This window comes from Anolis sagrei, chromosome 10 (genome assembly GCF_037176765.1).
Source record: "Anolis sagrei isolate rAnoSag1 chromosome 10, rAnoSag1.mat, whole genome shotgun sequence".
NCBI classification, from domain to species: Eukaryota; Metazoa; Chordata; class Lepidosauria; order Squamata; family Dactyloidae; genus Anolis; species Anolis sagrei.
Window position 1 is genome coordinate 10,003,312 of NC_090030.1, and position 19,276 is coordinate 10,022,587.

The 19,276-nt window shown below is 43.2% G+C and overlaps 1 protein-coding gene across 1 annotated transcript in view; it reads right to left on the reverse strand.

Annotated features, from left to right (window-relative positions):
- Positions 1-19,276, reverse strand: part of SYTL4 (synaptotagmin like 4) — a 41,560-nt gene that overhangs the window by 15,955 nt on the left and 6,329 nt on the right. The window contains exons 2-10 of the mRNA XM_060756379.2: positions 11,964-12,130; positions 10,281-10,496; positions 9,156-9,265; positions 6,868-6,979; positions 6,306-6,413; positions 5,604-5,709; positions 3,708-3,798; positions 2,779-2,882; positions 262-354 (exon numbers count right to left, since the gene is read on the reverse strand). Of these exons, the coding sequence (XP_060612362.2) occupies positions 262-354; positions 2,779-2,882; positions 3,708-3,798; positions 5,604-5,709; positions 6,306-6,413; positions 6,868-6,979; positions 9,156-9,265; positions 10,281-10,496; positions 11,964-12,070 (1,047 nt within the window). The 5' untranslated portion in view covers positions 12,071-12,130. The remainder of the gene's footprint in view (positions 1-261; positions 355-2,778; positions 2,883-3,707; positions 3,799-5,603; positions 5,710-6,305; positions 6,414-6,867; positions 6,980-9,155; positions 9,266-10,280; positions 10,497-11,963; positions 12,131-19,276) is intronic.

Below are 19,276 nucleotides of genomic sequence, written 5' to 3' on the forward strand. Positions count from 1 at the left end.
AAAAAGATTCCTGAGAAAGAAACTAGTTGGAAAGGAGGAGTATGTATAAAAGGGATTGTTGACTTAGTTCTGGTTATGAGCACAGCCTTCCTGGCTAAGTACATACTTGGGCGTTTTTGTTCGTAATCACTAGTGTATGTTTACTCTTCATACCACTGGTAAACTTAAAGACAAAAGTGAACCCTATACGCTATCCATGTTCTGCATCACCCATCCTCCCCATTCTTCTTCTCAATTACAGATATCAAGAAGAGCACTCACCGAGGATGTGCCACTGCGCATGCTGCTTCTGGCCGTCCTCCTCCGGTGGATCTCCACCAAGCTATCGATGTCTTCATCCTCCTCTTCCTCCTCCTGAGAAAAGGCACACAGAAGAGTACTATAGCATGACGTAAACACATTGGCCATTGAAGTGCAGAGCGTTGGAAAGGCCTTGACTTAATCCCAGGATTCAGCCAATCATTTCCCTTAAAAAAACACTTGCCCTAAGTAGCTTATAGGAGATGTGCCTTATGTACCTTGAGAAGTCTGACTTGGCCACGGTAGCCCACGCTCTGGTTACATCCCGCCTAGACTACTGCAACGCTCTCTACGTGGGGTTGCCCTTGAAGACGGCTCAGAAGCTCCAACTAGTCCAACGCTCGGCAGCCATGATTCTAACAGGAGCGGAGCGCAGGGAGCATACAACCCCCCTGCTGCGCCAACTCCACTGACTACCGATTTGCTACCGGGCTCAATTCAAAGTGCTGGCGTTGGCCTTTAAAGCCCTAAACGGTTCCGGCCCAAGCTACCTATCTGACCGCATCTCTGCCTATGAACCCACCAGGACTTTGAGATCTTCCGGGGAGGCCCTGCTCTCGATCCCACCTGCTTCTCAAGTACGGCTGGCGGGGACGAGAGATAGGGCCTTCTCGGTGGTGGCCCCTCGGCTGTAGAACGCCCTTCCCTCGGACATTAGGCTAGCACCATCCTTAATGGTATTCCGTAAAAAAGTGAAGACCTGGCTGTTTAAGCAGGCATTCGAATAATTAGTGCAATGACCAGTGATGAATATAGGAATGGAATAATGGTTGACGAATCTGGATTACGTTCTTGTGGATGAGACGACAGTGAAGTTATTGTAGTAATTGCTTATTAATTGTGTGATGTGCTGAGTTGTTAATTGTTTTTAATATTGTGGTATTGAATTTTTTCTATTCTTGTTGTTGTGAACCGCTGTGAGTCGCCCTCGGGCTGAGAACAGCGGTATATAAGTAAAGTAAATAAATAAATAAATAAATTATTTTAAGCATTATTATTATTATTTGATGCACAACAAGATTAGTACACACAGTGTATTTTAACATATTTATTTTGTAGCAATAAGTTATGTTATGTGTATTTTATACTTCAGATCTGTTTACTGATTAGTCTGCTGACTATATCAACAATAAAAGACAAAAACAATAATACACAAATAGACAATAATTGCTAGACTTTTTTTTTGTCGTGTCAAGAGTGACTTGAGAAACTGTAAGTCACTTCTGGTGTGAGAGAATTAGCCGTCTGCAAGGACGTTGCCCAGGGGATGCCCAGATGATTTGATGTTTTTATCATCCTTGTGGGAGGCTTCTCTCATGTCCCTGCATGAGGAGCTGGAGCTGATAAAGGGAGCTCATCCGCCTCTCCCAGGATTCGAACCTGTGACCTGTCGGTCTTCAGTCCTGGCAGCACAGGGGTTTAACCCACTGCGCCACCGGGAGCTCATTGCTTCAATAAAACTTCTGTAATATTTACTAAAATAAATTGGAACACGATAAAACTTGATTAAAAAATAAATTTGTTAAAATGGGATTGAATTAGAAAGGGAAAGCAGGGGGAGTAGAGTAACGAGTGTAAAAGAGTGCGTTTTATATAATTATGTGTTTTTGGCTATGTTGTAACCTGCCTTGAGCCTCAAGGAAAGGTGGATAAGAAATAAAATTATTATTACTGTATTATTTGATACATTACAAGACTAGTACACAGCAAACGAGATCCCTATGCTTGCTTTTGTAAGATACTTCCCAAGAGTCTAGGACTCTGTGATGTATTGGTGAATAATGCATGCAGATCCAAGTAGGGTGGCCTTTTGCAGCTGGCAGGTGGTAATTTTGTCAGAGCCGATTGTGTTTAAGTGCAGGCCAAGGTCTTTAGGCACTGCACCAAGTGTGCCGATCACCACTGGGACCACGTTTACTGGTTTGTGCCAGAGTCTTTGCAGTTCCCTCTTTAAATCCTCATATCGTGTCAGCTTCTCCAGTTGCTTCTCGTCAATCTTGCTGTCGCCTGGGATTGCAACATCGACGGTCCATACTTATTTTTCCCACGATTGTGAGGTCAGGAGTCTTGTGCTCCAAAACTCTGTCAGTCTGAATTTAGAAGTCCCAGAGTAGCTTGACGTGTTCATTTATTTATTTATTTATTTCGGGTACTTTTACCCCACCCTTCTCAACCCCCGAAGGAGGACTCAGGGCGGCTTACAAAAAAGGCCCAATTCGATGCCTATATTTCCGTAACTTTTTCAGGCTTGTGATCCCACCAGTTCTTTGTCACAGGTAGATGGTATTTGTGGCACAAGTTCCACTGGATCATCTGAGCAATGGTGTTGTGCTTCTGCTTGTAGTCCATTTGCGCAATCTTCTTGCAGCACCTGAGGATGGGATCCATCGTTTTGTCTGCTTCCTTGCAGAGTCTACACTTGGAATCTGTCATTGACTTTTCAATTATTATTAATATTATTGTTATTACAAGGCTCACCATTTCAACGTTGAGGCCTGGAACTGACTTGCTCCTGTCCCCTAGATTTCCACTTCCATTAAGGGACTCCTCCGGTCGCAGGTCGATCACTGATTTGGTGTACTCTGAAACAAAGATTGGAGTGGAAATCAGAGGAACATCACTTCCAGCATGTGAACAGGAAAGAACATTGGCTAAAACTCAGATCTATTCCTTCAGTGCATGACCAGATTCTCCTGCACCCAGATGGCATCCTAAACAGGGGCTTCTCCAAGGGACATTCAGGAAAAGAGTCCCATTGCCATCCCTACAGGATTCTTTTACTGCCAAATGACATTGACAGCCAGGTCAAATGAATCCCGGTCATCAGAGCTGGGGGGGAAATGCAAAGGAGTGTCTGGAGGTTAGGAGATGGCAGTACTGAGATAGATGGACCAATTCTCTCTCCAGTTCAGTCTGTGCCACAGAACCCACAAGTCACTGAAATGCTCCATTGCACACAGTTTAGACCAGGCAAGGACAAACTTGGGCCCTCCAGATGTTTTGGACTTCAACTCCCACAATTCCTAACAGCCTACTGGCTGTTAGGAATTGTGGGAGTTGAAGTCCAAAACATCTGGAGGGCCCAAGTTTGCCCATGCCTGGTTTGGACTCATAACACCCCCAAGATAGGATAGGAGCAAAAGGAGCAGGTAACCTAACACCAGAACCAGTCAGGATCTGAACCCACTTCTCTCTAGTCTAAAGCTCGGCATCCTAAATGCAACACTGCACTAGACAAACCAGTTTTGGACCTTATCTCTTAGAAGCTTGCAAACGTTAGCTTGGAGCATCGCTATTCCCAGAATCCCCCAAACAGCATTGTCAGTAGCTATACATGCTGAAAGATCCTGGGAGTCATCATCTTGTAAAACCTAATTTTTCCAAATTTTGCTCTGGCTGAAACTTACCGGATGGCCTCTGAGTTCTCCGGGGATTCTTCTTGAATAAGGTTTCGTTCTCATCGGCCGAAGCTGCACTTTGACTGCCCAAACGCGCTTCCTATGAAAGAATTAGCCAATGCCCCAGAACAGACGCTTATAATCATGGCAAAATCAGCAACAACACCCACACACCCCGGCAAGAGACTACAGGCTAAAATAGCAAGTGAACCCATGTTTTAAAATTATGGATTATGTCTTTAACATGTACACTGTTTAAACTGATGATGTATTTTGATTGTTTCTGTATTTTGTAACATGTTATGTATATATTTATTGATGTATTGAAATAACACCAGAGACACTCCAAGGGACCAGCTAGTGGTCAAATGACATTTAATAAAATGCCAAGTTTGCAAACTTTGTGTGTGCGTTTTTTAATGCAATACAACTGTTTGGTTCGCTCCTGACACGATAAATAAATAAATAAATAAATAAAATAAGAGTTAGAAACAACTTTGGTTGTTTCCTTCAATTTTTCCCAGTATTTATAATTAAAACATAGAGGGTTTAAAGTTCCTGAATAGGTTGTCATCAGAACCAACAGAGACTGAGAAATGTCAAGTTTGCTTAGAGCTGGGGTGTTTTGTTTTGTTTTGGTCAGGAGCGATTTGAGAAACTGCAAGTTGCTTCTGGTGTGAGAGAACTGGCCATCTGCCCAGGGGATGCCTGGATGTTTCGATGTTTTACCATCCTTGTGGGAGGCTTCTCTCATGTCCCCGTATGGGTAGCTGGAGCTGACAGAGGGAGCTCATCCGCACTCTCCCTGGATTCAAACCTGCGACATGTCGGTCTTCAGTCCTGCCGGCACAAGGGTTTAATCCATTGCACCACCGGGGGCTCCGAGAATTGGGGTGATTTGGTAAATGGGATTCTTCCCTCTTCCAGACATACTCCTTCTCAGAAGAGTGCCACACAGCTCTTCCTGCTCTATCTAATTTTTATAGCTGTTAATGATCAATGAATCTATTTCTCTATCACTGACTTCGCCTCACTCAAATCTATACATATATAAATGCTCTGTTCGTTTTGAGTGACATCATAACTCAAAAACTGCTGGACTAACTGCCACCAAATTTCGCCATAAGACACCTACTAACCAAAGGAGTGATCATCACTAAAAAAAAAAAATGATTTTGTCATTTGGGAGTTGTAGTTGCTGGGATTTATAGCTAGCCTACAATCAAAGAGCATTCTGAATTCCACCAACAATAGAACTGAACCAAACTTGGCACACAGAAGAGTTTGGTGGGCATTGACCTTGAGTTTGGGAGTTGTAGTTCACCTACATCCACAGAGCACTGTGGACTCAAACAATGAAGGATCTGGTCCAAACATGGCACGAATACTCCATATGCCCAAATATGAGCACAGATGGAGTTTGGGGAAAATAGACCTTGACATTTGGGAGTTGTAGTTACTTTATTTTCCAGATCACCAGACTATGTGATCTGCAATGTGTGGCAGGGGACGACTAGCAATTTCTAAATATGTTTTGATGTGATGCATTGCTTCAGACCTCAGTCGAGGACATAGGAACCCCCGGTGGCACAATGGATTAAGCCCTTGTGCCGTCAGAACTGAAAACTGACAGGTTGGAGGTTCGAATCTAGGGAGAGCACAGATGAGCTCCCTTTGTCAGCTCCAGCTCCCCATGCGGAGACATGAGAGAACCCTCCCACAAGGATGGTAAAACATCAAAAACATCCAGGTGTCCTTGCAGACAGCCAATTTTCTCACACCAGAAGTGACTTGCAGTTTCTCAAGTCACATCTGACATGAAAAAAAAAGTCGAAGGCAACGGTACATCAGAAAATAAGCAGATGCTATCCATGCAAACTTTAGTGAAACAGAAGTACACATTACGTTGTCAGAAGCAGAGGGAGAGGCCTCTCTGAAGCGAACCGGGAGGGTCAGGCTGGACGCATTGGACACAGAAGGACTGGCTGCCTTCCTCCGCTCTTGGCGAGGGCTGCAAAGACAGGACAAAAGACCAGAGTTGGTGGAGGTCACACCAAAAGGCCCATTTCCCCAGATTATTTATTTATTTATTTATTTACAATATTTATATTCCGCTCTTCTCACTCCAAAGGGGACTCAGGGCAGATCATAATGTACATATGCATGACAAACATTCAATGCCATAGACACACAACATATATAGACAGACACGCAGAGGCTATTTAACTTTCCAGCTTCATGAGGGTATGCTTTGAATTCTGACCACCAGGGCTGTTGCTTCACCGTCCACTTGTGACACAGATGGAGTACTTCCTCATTCTTTTGCATGCTGCTGGAAAGTTTTATGGTGTTGTAAATTAGTTAAATTAGCCTCCTCACATAAGCGGTACCTAAATTTCCTACTTGACAGATGCAACTGTCTTTCAGGTTGACAGCAAGCTAGACAAATGGTCGGAAGCTTACTCTGACCCGTGCTGGCTTTGAACTCATGACCTTTCAGTTAGTAGTGATTTTAATGCAGCTGACTCCCAAACAGCTGTGCCACAATCTGGTCCAAAGGCTGCAAGCAGGCTCCTTCCCTTTGCCATCAAAGCTGGAACGTCTAACCTGGCGGATGTAGGAGAAGAGGCAGGGCGGTAGCCATCCAGACTCATGTTCTCAGTAGATTCGGTGTCACTCCTTGCATCTCGTATCTCCAAATGTTCTGGGGCCAAACTAGAAGAAAAGAGCCCAGAAAAGATAAGCAGAAGAAAAGAAGGGAAGGGCTGCCAACACCAAGCCCTACCATTATGGAGAGTGGAGTAGATCCTCAGATGGAAGGTAGGAGCAAGGCAATAGTAAGGAGAGGCCTGTATACTATACACTGAGGTGGACTCAACACCATTGCCAATGGTGAAGTATTGAAGTCAGTACAACTTTCAAGATCAACTCAGAAAGGGTGGCATTCAGTGTATCACTTCAACTCTTCAGAACTTGGTGACCAGCACTAAATACAGTTGCCTCTCCGCAACTAATGGGTGCTTTGACCCTTCCACCTTCACTAATATATCTGCTGATGAGACATATTAGTTCAGCCCAATTATTTTCCCAAAATGGAACAGAACGACGTCACATTGGAGGAACGAAAGTGGCCAGCTGCCCAAAGACCCTACCATGCCCAAAGCGTCACCTGGGTTCCTTGCGCGGCTGCTGGGGGCTCTTCTGCCCTGTTTTGGGGCTGCTTTTGGGGTCACCCTGGGCCTTCTGGAGTATAGTTTGCCCAGTTGTCTCCCTTTTGTTGGCTGAAAGGAAAAGAAAGCTCCAAGTTAACTGTGTCTTAAACACTGCACATTGTGAACAGTGGTTTTGATTCATTTGTATGCTCTCGTCTTTATATTCCACGGGTGGTGCAATGGGTTAAACCCTTTTGCTGCTGAACTGCTGATCTGAAGGTTGGCAGTTTGAATCCGCGGGATGGTGTGAGCTCCTGCTTTTAGCCCTAGCTCCTGCAAACCTAGTAGTTCGAAAACATGCAAATATGAGTACATCAATGGCAGGAAAGGCAAAGAGATGCTCCATGTAGTCATGCCAGACATGTGACCAGGAGGCGTCTACGGACAACACAAGGTCTTTAGCTTGGAAAGGCAGATGAGCACCTCCCCAAAAGTCAGAGATGTGCACCGCCTCCATAGCCGGAAATGAAAGGAGAAGCCCTTGCCTTTGTCTGTGTATTTGTGTGTCATGGTATTTCATTGTAACAAGGTATTGTAACATGGCCTTTCATTGTAACAGTGGATGTGGCTCTTAATGAGACATGCCACATTATCACGGGGTGTCTGCGCCCTACACCACTGGAGAAATTATACTGCTTAGCCGGTATTGCACTACCTGACATCCGCCGGGAAGTAGCAGCCAATAGTGAAAGGACCAAGGCAGAGACATCTCCAGCTCATCTCCCCTGTTTGGGTACCAGCCAGCATGTCAACGACTTAAATCTAGAAATAGCTTTCTAAGATCTACAGAGACACTCGCTGGAACACCTCAGCAAGCGAGAGTCCAAAAGTGGCAGGCTCAAATCCAGAACCTTAACCAATGGCTGATACCAAATGAGAGACTCCCCCCTGGGCACACAGAGGACTGGGCGACTTGGAAGGCACTGAACAGACTGCGCTCTGGCACCACGAGATGCAGAGCCAACCTCAAGAAATGGGGCTACAAAGTGGAATCCACGACATGCGAGTGTGGAGAGGAGCAAACCACTGACCACCTGCTGCAATGCAACCAGAGCCCTGCCACATGCACAATGGAGGACCTTCTTGCGGCAACACCAGAAGCACTCCAAGTGGCCAGATACTGGTCAAAGGACATTTAATCAACTACCAAACTCACAAATTCTGTATTTTGTCTGTTTGTTTGCTTTGTTCTGTTAGAAATGTAATATAATTGACTGGTTGCCCTGACACGACAAATAAATAAATTGTAACAAGGCACTAAATGTTTGTCTGTGTCTGTTCATATGCTGTAATCCATTCTGAGTCCCCTCAGGGAGAAGGGCGGAATATAAATAAATTGTTGTTGTTGTTGTTGTTGTTGTTATTCAAGTTTCTGATTTTAATTTTGCTAGCCCTTAAGTACTTTTGCTGAAAGGAAGCTGAGGAATAAATTGCAAAAAATATATATATCTTGTAATGTCAAAACACTTCTGTGACATCACTTGTCGAAGGCTTTCATGGCTGGAATCACTGGCTTGCTGTGATTTTTTTGGACTGTATGGCCATGATCTAGACGCATTCTACAGTAGTAGAATGTGAATGTATATTATTGTTTTAAATTGTTATTTTATTATATTTTATACTTATTATCGATGTATTTGGATGATTTTAATATGTTGTAAGCCGCTTTGGTTCCCTTGAGGGAGAAAAGCGGGATATAAATAAATATTTAAATAAATATTTAGTATTATTAAACTTGGGTCCCTTTAGGGAGAAAAGCGGGATATAAATAAATATTTAAATAAATATTTAGTATTATTAAACTTGGGTCCCTTTAGGGAGAAAAGAGGGATATAAATAAATAATAATAATAATTATTATTATTATTATTTCACCTTCATCTGTGGCAAGCATTCTCAGAGGTTCTCTGAAGATGGCAGCAACAGATGCAGGAGAAACATCAGGAGGGAATGCTACTGGAACATGGCCATGCAGCCCAAAAAACCAACAGCAACCCACTTCCGTGACAGCTTGAGAAATCCCCCAGAACATGCAATGACATGCAGTCAAGAATGACCATTCCTAACCTAGTGCATTCCAGATGTCTGGGCCTCTTACACCAGGTGGTAACTTGCCACCAACTTCAAAGAGACTCAAGAATGATAAGTGGCTTTCTTACTGTTGAATATGACTTATAATATTAAATATACATATCCTGCATGAGGACCAATAGCCACAGCCGTCCTCCACAGCAGATTCATCCTACCTAGTGGTTTGCGCCGGAGAGACATTCGAATGATGTCACTGCCCATCTTGTTTGAAAAACGATTCACCCGTTGGTCATAGAACCAGTCGCCAGTCGATTTCTTCAGCTCCCTGCAGCAAGGGAGAAAATGAGAATGGCAATTTCATTTTTTAAAACATTAATTTTATAATCTAATGTGCTTTATATAACCCAATTTTATTAGTTAATACAGGCTGTCCCCAAGTTACGAACAAGAGAATTTCTGTAGGTTTATTCTTAAGTTGAATTTGTTTGTAAGTTTGGAACAGGTACATTTATTATGTGTAACACCAGCCAAAAATATTTTTATTTAACATTGGATCACATAAGGAAGGGTTACCACCCCTGCGGTGTTTCCTTTGCTGCCTGTGCCCCTGTTCAGAAGATTTCGCCTCACTTTCCATCCCTGGGATCATTGGATTTTGAAAAATGTGGCTTGTTATGGAATGTACCTGTGGAGAGAAAATGTCAGTGGAGACCCCTTTTCCCCATTATATAATAACTCTTCCAGGAGTGAATTTCCTCTCTGAGGGGTACATTTCTTTCACTTCCAATTGTCTCAGCCTTGTTTTTAACTAGGAATCATTTGTAACTTGGGGACAGCCTGTATAAAGTGCATTATTGAATCTGAATTCCTGGTTTTCAGACAGGGAGGTTCACCAATTCCACTCTTTCTAACATGAAGGACATGAAAACCCCAAGGACTAAAATCCTCAATGTTTGTTTTTAAATCAGTAGTTCCATAACTTCCAATGTTGTTGACTAAAAACCCTCACAATCCCCGATTTTTTTTTCTTTTTGTGTCAGGAGAGACACTGCAAGTCGCTTCTGGTTTGAGAGACTTGGCCCAGGGCATGCCCGGATGTTTTATCATCCAGTGGGAGGTTTCTCTCATATCCCCGCATGAAAAGCTGGAGCTGACATATGGGACCTCACTCCACTCCTTGGATTTGTACCACCAATCTTTCAGTCAGCAGTCCAAAGGGTTTAACCCATTATGCCACCAGGGACTCCACAATCCCAGACCAGAGCTGGAGGCAACACTTTGGGATCAAGACTTGGGAAAGGAAGGCGGTAGGGAGGACCAAGCCAGGCCACCATACTCACGCTTCTTTAGTGCAGACTTTGCAGCGCCAAGAGCTGTTGGCGCCGTAGGAGCGGCAGTCACGGCACACCAGGTGGTTGCAGCTGCGGCACGTGTTGGCTTTGGGGCTGATCCGTCCCATGCTGGTCTGGCAGCGGGCGCACGTCCGCTCACTGTAGCGCTGGCTGCCGCGCTTGGCTCCCTTCCTGCGGATCTCCAGAAGCTCATTCTTCAGGCGCCTGTTGCAAGGGGGGAAAATCATAAAGGGCAGCCCTTATGGGAAGATGGCACAGAATGCCTACGTGGCACTCGCTCCAAAGGCCAGGACTGGAAATTTCAGGACAACTCCTAATATCCTATGGGGCAGCTCAACCCATTACACAAAGTAAGCAATTGCAGTATAGTTGATTTTGCCCAGGGGTGCTCTTGAGGCGCTCTTGGGGGAAAATAGACCTTGACATATGCAAGTTGTAGTTACTGGGATGTATAGTTCACCTAAAATCAAAGAGCATTCTGAACTCCACCTATGATGGAATTGAACCAAATATGGCACACAGAACTCCCACGACAAACAGAAAATATATATCAGTGATTGGTTGGTGGTTGGGGAAATACTGCTTGCTTACCATTGAAAATTACCTAGGACCATCTCTGAATATCCTACAGTTGCATAAAATCAAGACTGTAGATTCTAGGGAATTATGTCTGAGAGATCCTAATTCGAGGAAGGGAGGAATCCTAGTTCTAGATGTTGGTTACTTTGTCCTCTAAAGTAATGCTGCTTAAACTGTGGATTCCAACCCCAAATTGATTCTGAATACCACCAATTTACACTAATCTGTTAGCAACATGTGCTGACTTTATAGTAGACTCTGTAGAATATTTTTTCCATATCAGGATCAACTTGAGAAACTGCAAGTCGCTTCTGATGTGAGAGAATTGACCAACTGCAAGGACGTTGCCCAGGGGACACTTGGATGTTTTACCATCCTGTGGGAGGGTTCTCTCATGTCTCCACATGAGAAGCTAGAGCTGACAGACAGGAGCTCATCCTGCTTCCTAGATTCAAACCACCAATCTGTCCGTCAGCAGTCCTGCTGGCACAAGGGTTTAACCCATTGCGCCACCGGGGACTCCTCTCTGCAGAAGATGCTTCAGATATCTATTCCACAATATGAAAATTCAAGCTTTGAAAAATACTGATTTATTATCAGTACATGTTTGACTTTTACACCTATTTTATTTGCCTATATACCTGGGAATCATGCAAAAATTTTCTCAAAAGGAAAAGTGTTGTGAGTGGGGAAAATGAAGAAGCCGTTTGACGTGGCAAACCTGCAGGGATGTCCTCCCCAAAATACCAGTGACTGACACCACCTTTGTGGCTACAACCACAACTTTCTCTTCCTTCCTTCACAATTCTACAGGGATTGGCAGGTGACGGCACACCCATCCACAAACCATCACTTTGAATGGCATTGTGAGAAAATGTAATCTCTCCAGTTAACCCACCTACAATCTTCGCCCCAGCAAATGTTGAGGGTTGACCGCAGTTGCTTTTGGACTTCACCATTTGCTACGCCAGTTAGAGTTGACGGCATCTAAAACACTAAAGACACCCAAGACTTCTCTAAGACATGATTAGCTTTCCTTTGAATGGCTTCATAGCCTTGGCAAGTACACAGAGCACCTCCTGGCATTCCCACCTGACTCTCCTCTCTTCCGCTTTCCGCAGTTCCTCATCCCGCTGCAGGACTTGGAGGATGAGATCCCGCTCGGCTTCCAAAAGGAAGGACAAGTCAACGGCCTCCATCGTGCCCTGTTTGGCTTGGAACCGGCCCCCTTCTTTGGGAGGAGAAGCGGCTTCTCCCAGCTATTAAAAACAAATAGAGTTTAGACACAAACAAATGCCGTTTGAAGAAAAGTCAAGCATTTTTACACCGAACGGAAGTACAAGTGACATAAAAGCTGACGCTCAGAAGACTTGCATCGTGTTCCACCCTGACAATATTCAAGTGTTTACCAAGCTTGAGGAGCACCCAGAGAACCATAGCATTGCAATACCTGGATTTCAAATTAAAAGTCAGGAAGAGGCATTCCTTTGCATGGATGTCACGCACATATATTGTGCGAGAATGCTGGCTGGAGTTGTCAGAATGTGTGATTCAACAAAATAGAATCATAGAACCCTAGAATTGGAAGAGAAACCAAGCACACTTAAACCCAGTATCTTAAATCAGTATCTTTTCAATGTGCACCTAGTTGTGTTGCTGTGAGTTTTTTGGGCTGTATGGCCATGTTCGAACAGCATTCTCTCCTGACGTTTCTCCTGCATCTGTGGCAAGTGTCCTCAGAGGTTTGTTCAGAAGTCTGTTGGAATTGAGGCAAGTGGGGTCTGTGTGTGTATGTGTATGTATGTATGTATGTATGTATTATTATTATTATTATTATTATTATTTAAAACTTTTATATCCCGATCTTCTCTACCTCTGCAGAGGGACTCAGACCAATATGTGTGTGTATGTGTGTGTGTGTATGTGTATGTGCAGGGGCGGCTCAACCCATTACGCAAAGTAAGCATTTGCAGTATAGTTGATTTTGCCCAGGGGCACTCTTGAGGTGCTCTTGGGGGGAAAATAGACCTTGACAAATGCGAGTTGTAGTTACTGGGATGTATAGTTCACCTACAATCAAAGAGCATTCTGAACTCCACCAATGATGGAATTGAACCAAATATGGCACACAGAACTCCCACGACAAATAGAAAATATATATCAGTGATTGGTTGGGGGGGAGGGGCGCCAAAATACTGTTTGCTTACCGTTGAAAATTACCTAGGGCCGCCTCTGTGTATGTGTGTGTGTGTGTGTATATATGTATATCTGTGTGTGTGTGTGTGTGTGGAATGTCCAGGGTGGAAGAAAGAACTCTTGACTGTTTGAAGAAAGTGTGAATGTTGAAATTAGCAGGCTTGAATAACACTGAGTAGCCATGAAGCTGCAAAGTCAATCAGTGAGGGTATCTGGATAGAGGTAGCTGGGCTGTTGTGGCCTGGAGGGTCCTTTGCTTGGGAGATGTTAACTGGCACCTGATTGTTTGCTGTCTGGAATTCCCCTGTTTCTGAGTGGCTGGCTACTCAATGCTAATCAAGTTCGCCAATTGCAATATTTATACTTGCTTCAAACAGACAAGAGTTCTTTCCCCAACCCTGGACATTCCATAGATAGATAGATAGATAGATAGATAGATAGATAGTAGGGCTGGGCGGTTTCGTTTCGTAATTTCGTAATTCGTTAAAAATTCATTATTTTTTTTGGATAATGAAGCGATATTGAACCATTCAGGAGCATCTAAAAAACAAAACGAATTTTTCAATTCGTTTCGTAATTGCTTCGTATTCGTTTCGTATTCGTTTCGAAATCGTTTCGAAATCGTTTCGTTATTATTTCCGCATGTCTGGGGCAAGTTTTATAGCTGTTGTTTGTTTAATCAGTGAAAAGAAATTATAAATATCACACCAACAGTCAACAACAGAGGGAGAGGGAAGCTTCAGAAGTTCCCCCTGTCCCATTTGGAGGTTTTTTAGCGTATTACACGGTCGCGTCCGCCATTAACGAATCGATTCGTATTCGTTTCGTATTGTTTCATAATTTTACGAAATTTCATAAATATCGAACTTTTTTAAAGAAAAATTTCGGAATTCTTTTAAATATCGAAACACAAAACCCCCCAAAAAATGAATCAAGTTTAGAAACAATTTTTTCTGTGGTTGCCCAGCCCTAATAGATAGATAGATAGATACGAGGGTTGAATGAAAAGTAATACCTCCACCTTCGTAACTCCTCAACAGATAGCAGTACTGGTATGCAGCAGGTACTGACTTGTTCAGTAGACTCTTCTCTACAATTCCATTTTGGTGGGAAGCCTTAGCATTGAACGGTTGTGCTGTTAATGTGCGAAGTATGGAACCCTGCACAGACAGTCGGTCAATGCGACTTAAGCAACGTGCAGTCATTGAATTCTTGACAGCAGAAGGTGTCTCCCCAAAGGAGATTCATCAGAGAATGCAAGCTGTTTATGGTGATTGTGTTGATGTAAGTACTGTGCGTTGTTGGGCGAGTAAGTTTAAAGGTGCTGAGGTGACACCTTCTGCTGTCAAGAATTCAATGACTGCACGTTGATTAAGTCGCATTGAGCAACCATCTGTGCAGGGTTCCATACTTCGCACTTGTGAAATGCCGATTATGCTTGGAAAGTCTCTTTGAGTGATACAATGATTATCCTGAATCAATCTGTCAAACTTTTGCTTGTGAAACTCGGTGGTTGCTGTCACAGGACGCCCAACTCTTTGTTTGTCACACAAGTCAGATGTTCCCACCTTAACATCTTTAAACTTTCTCGCCCAACGACGCACAATACTCACATCAACACAATCCCCATAAACAACTTGCATTCTCTGATGAATCTCCTTTGGGGTGACACCTTCTGTTGTCAAGAATTCAATGACTGCAGATTGTTTAAGTTGCAATGACCAACCGTCTGTGCAGGGTTCCATACTTTGCACTTTAACAACACAACCATTCAATGCTAAGGCTTCCTGCCAAAATGGAACTGTAGAGGAGAGTCTACTGAACAAGCCAGTACCTGCTATATACCATTACTACCATCTGTTGAGGAATTTTTACTTTTTATTCAACCCTCGTAGATAGATAGATAGATAGATAGATAGAGACAGAAAGACAGACAGACAGACACTCCACTTGCCTAATTTCCAATAGATCTCTGAGGATACCAGTCATAGATGCATGTGAAACATCAGGAAAGAATGCTACTGGAATATGGCCATTCAGCCCCAAAAACTCACAGCAACTCAATATCTACTTAATATTATTTACGAAAGGTTTTTATATCCCAGTTGGTATAATACGCTTTCCAAGTGGTTTATCTTAAACACTATACAAACACTATAGGCACAAGTTTAAAAGCAAATTTAAGCTGTATTCTTAAAAACTCACCAAGATCTTTGCAAAATTCATACCTAACAATGGCATATTGTTCAGATTTGACCAGGCTGCAAAATCTTTGTCAGAGAGCAAAAGAAGAAGGCTGCAAACCAGTCAGAGCAGATAGAGAGCGAGAGATGGCCCAGGAAAGAACTGACCCGGTGCCCCACCTGCCTCAGCCAAAGAATGAGGTTTAACCAGCTGAAGAAGTGTGCAAGTAACCCATGAATGCAACGTGAGCCTCGTGCTCACTCACAACTTATAGAAAAAGGCAAACTGTCTCTGATTCGGAAGGTGATATATAGCCATCCTTACATTATCGCTGAACTCAACTCTCGAAAGCATCAATCTAATATTTAATCTAATAGGCAACTATTTATTTATCTAATCGATTTAAAGGCATCCAAGTAAGTAGCCAGCCCTCTATCTGTGAATATTATATTTTTATAACAATCATCATTTATTTATACGGCAACATCAATTACATGGTGATTTACAAGCAAAACAACCAAAAACAGCTCAAAGGTGTACAATCTACCTGTGTATACACATACATCCATTAATATGTTATTGTTTTTAAAATCTGTGTATGTTTTGAACATATTTTATAATGTATCGTCGAAGGCTTTCATGGCCGGAATCACTGGGTTGCTGAGGGTTTTCTGGGCTGACTATGTTCCAGAAGCATTCTCTCCTGATGTTTCGCCCACATCTATGACAGGCATCCTCAGAGGTTGCCAAGTATGTTGGAAACTAGGCAAATGGGGTTTATATATCTGTGGAATGTCCAGGGAGCGAGAAAGAACTCTTGTCTGTTGGAGGTAGGTGTGAATGTTGCAATTGGCCACCTTGATTAGGAATTAATGGCCTAGCAGTTTCAAGGTCTGGCTTCTTGCTGCCTGGGGGAATCCTTTGTTGGGAGGTAATTAGCTGGTCCTAACTGTTTCTTGTCTGGAATTCTCCCGTTTTTTATTGTTGTTCTTTATTTACTGATATAATTTTAGAGTTTTAGGTGTGAATGTTGCAATTGGCCACCTTGGTTAGCACTGAATGGCCTCACAGCTTCCAAGCATAGCTGCTTCCTGCCTGGGAGAATCCTTTGTTGGGAGGTGTTAGCTGGCCTTGGATATTCCAGATATATAAACCTCACTTACTTAGTTTCCAACAGACCTCACAATATCTGTGGATGCCTGCCATAGATGTGGGTGAAATGTCAGGAGAGAATGCTTCTGGATATACAATCATAGAATCATAGAATCAAAGAGTTGGAAGAGACCTCATGGGCCATCTAGTCCAACCCCATTCTGCCAAGAAGCAGGAATATTGCATTCAAATCACCCCTGACAGATGGCCATCCAGCCTCTGTTTAAAAGCTTCCAAAGAAGGAGCCTCCACCACACTCCAGGGCAGAGAGTTCCACTGCTGAACGGCTCTCACAGTCAGAAGTTCTTCCTCGTGTTCAGATGGAATCTCCTTCCTTGTAGTTTGAAGCCATTGTTCCGTGTCCTAGTCTCCAAGGAAGCAGAAAACAGGCTTGCTCCCTCCTCCCTGTGGTTTCCTCTCACGTATTTATACATGGCTATCATATCTCCTCTCAGCCTTCTCTTCTTCAGGCTAAACATGCCCAGCTCCTTAAGCCGCTCCTCATAGGGCTTGTTCTCTAGGAAAACTCTCAGCAACCCATATTTCGTAATGTTTATGTACTTCTAATGGTTTAAAAATTGTATTGCAAATATTTTACATTGTTTTGGGTGCCACCTTGGGAGAAAGGCAGCATCCAAATGTAATAAAATAACAAATATACAGAAGGAAGAGATAATCCAGTTCCATAGGTAAACAATGCAAAGCTCCAAGCAGTTCTCTGATGTGAGTGGAGTAAGGTGTCAACGCTTTGTACAAGTGCACTGTACAAACAATGTGAACCTGCAGCCACTACTCCCAATGCATTCAGATTCTTCCAGACGTGTTCACCATGAATGCACACATATAAAGCACCATGCAATATGGGACTGGAATGAAATCCACTGCAGGAGGAAACAAGGGCATCCAAGGCCAGGTCAAGCTGTTTTCCTGCCTCAAGTGGAGCAGCAAACCCTGCCCTGCTCAAGGCAAGCTGCCCAAAGCCGGTGAGGTTATTCTGGTTTTCGAAAGCAAAAAAGAGAGAGAATACAACAGATCACCACTCCCCAATTCCTGGCAGGAGAAGTACATTAACAACAAATTAAATAACAAACAATCGGCTAGCCTTTTGTGCAGATCGGACACCTTGCTCTACCTTAAGGCATGAGTGCAAACTAGTACAATTTACAAACAAAGTACATTCTGTAGGTTTGCTCTTGAGTTGGGCTTGTTTGGAAGTTGGAACAGGACATGTCTAAGTGTAACTCCCACCACATATGTATGTATGTGCGTGCATGTATACATATGTGTGTATGTATGTATATGTGTATGTATACACACAAATACACACACATACAGATCTATACACATTATCTATCTATACACATAATAATAGTAATAATAATACATTTAATAATAATTTAATAATTAATTTAATAATCAATTTAATTTAATAATACATTTAATAACAGTTTGGAACACAATACACTAGATTGTGGAAAAGAAAAAAAGTTTGGATTATTGATGTCGCCATTCCAGGTGACAGTTGCATTGAGGAAAAACAACAGAAAAAATTCAGCAGTTATCAGGACCTCAGCATCGAACTGCAAAGGTTTTGGCATCAACCAGGACGGGTGGTCCCAGTGGTCATTGGCACACTGGGTGTTGTGCCAAAATATGTCAGCCCGCATTTGGAAACAATAAACATTGGCAAAATCACGATCTGTCAACTGCAAAAGGCCACCCGACTTTGATCTGCGCACATCATTTGAAAATACATCACACAGTCCTAGACGCTTGGGAAGGGTTCGACTTGTGATTTCGTGATACAAAATCCAGCATAGAGATCTCATTTGCTGTGACATACTGAGTTTTTGTGTCAGTAATATAATAATACACATAATAAAAGTGAAAATATGTATATGTGTACGTGGCTGAGGTGTCCACTTACACAGACAAGCTCCTGCCTCCACAAACAGCTATTGCTCCCAATGGCCCTCCCTCCAAAGACATTGCAGGTTATAGTGAGTGCCATGAACATGTACAAGAGCCCTGACAATGTCCTCCACAAACACAATACTGCCCTCCATCCAAGTGAAGGCTTTCATACAGGGACAATTTCATCCTTGATTTTGTGTTTTTCCTCCACCACAGACATCCCAGTGTTTCTAACTCCCTCCATTAGTGTGGAATTTGCATGACTTGCTTCTCCTATAACCCTTTCCGACCCTTTCCTATGGCACACAGCAAACACAGAGGAATTAATCAGCAACTGCTCATACTGGAGGGGTTTGGGGGCCTGACTCAATGTGATGGAAGTTGTAGTTCACCTTGCATCGAGACACAGCACTGTGATCCCCACCAACAAGGGACCTGGACTACATTTGACACACAGAACCCCCATCACCAAGGCAAAATATTTCCCCTCCCTTTCTGTCCCTGTGAGAATTGAATTTTGGAAAAAGTGGCTTGTTGTGGAAACAAGGATTGGGGATAAAGCTTCAGTGGAGACACCTTTTCCCCATGATAATAACTCTTCCAGGAGTGGATTTTCCTTCCGAGGAGTAGATTGCTCTCCCTGTTGTCTCAACCCTGTTCTTAACTAAAATTTGTTTGTACGAGGGTTGAACAAAAAGTAATGCCTCCACCTTTGTAACTCCTCAACAGATGGCAGTACTGATATGCGGCAGGTACTGGCTTGTTCAGTAGACTCTCCTCTACAGTTCCATTTTGGCGGGAAGCCTTAGCATTGAACGGTAGTGTTGCAGATGGTCAGATGGTCAGTCAATGCAACTTAAGCAACGTGCAGTCATTGAATTCTTGACAGCAGAAGATGTCACCCCAAATGAGATTCATCAGAGAATGCAAGTTGTTGACGGTGATTGTGCTGATGTGAG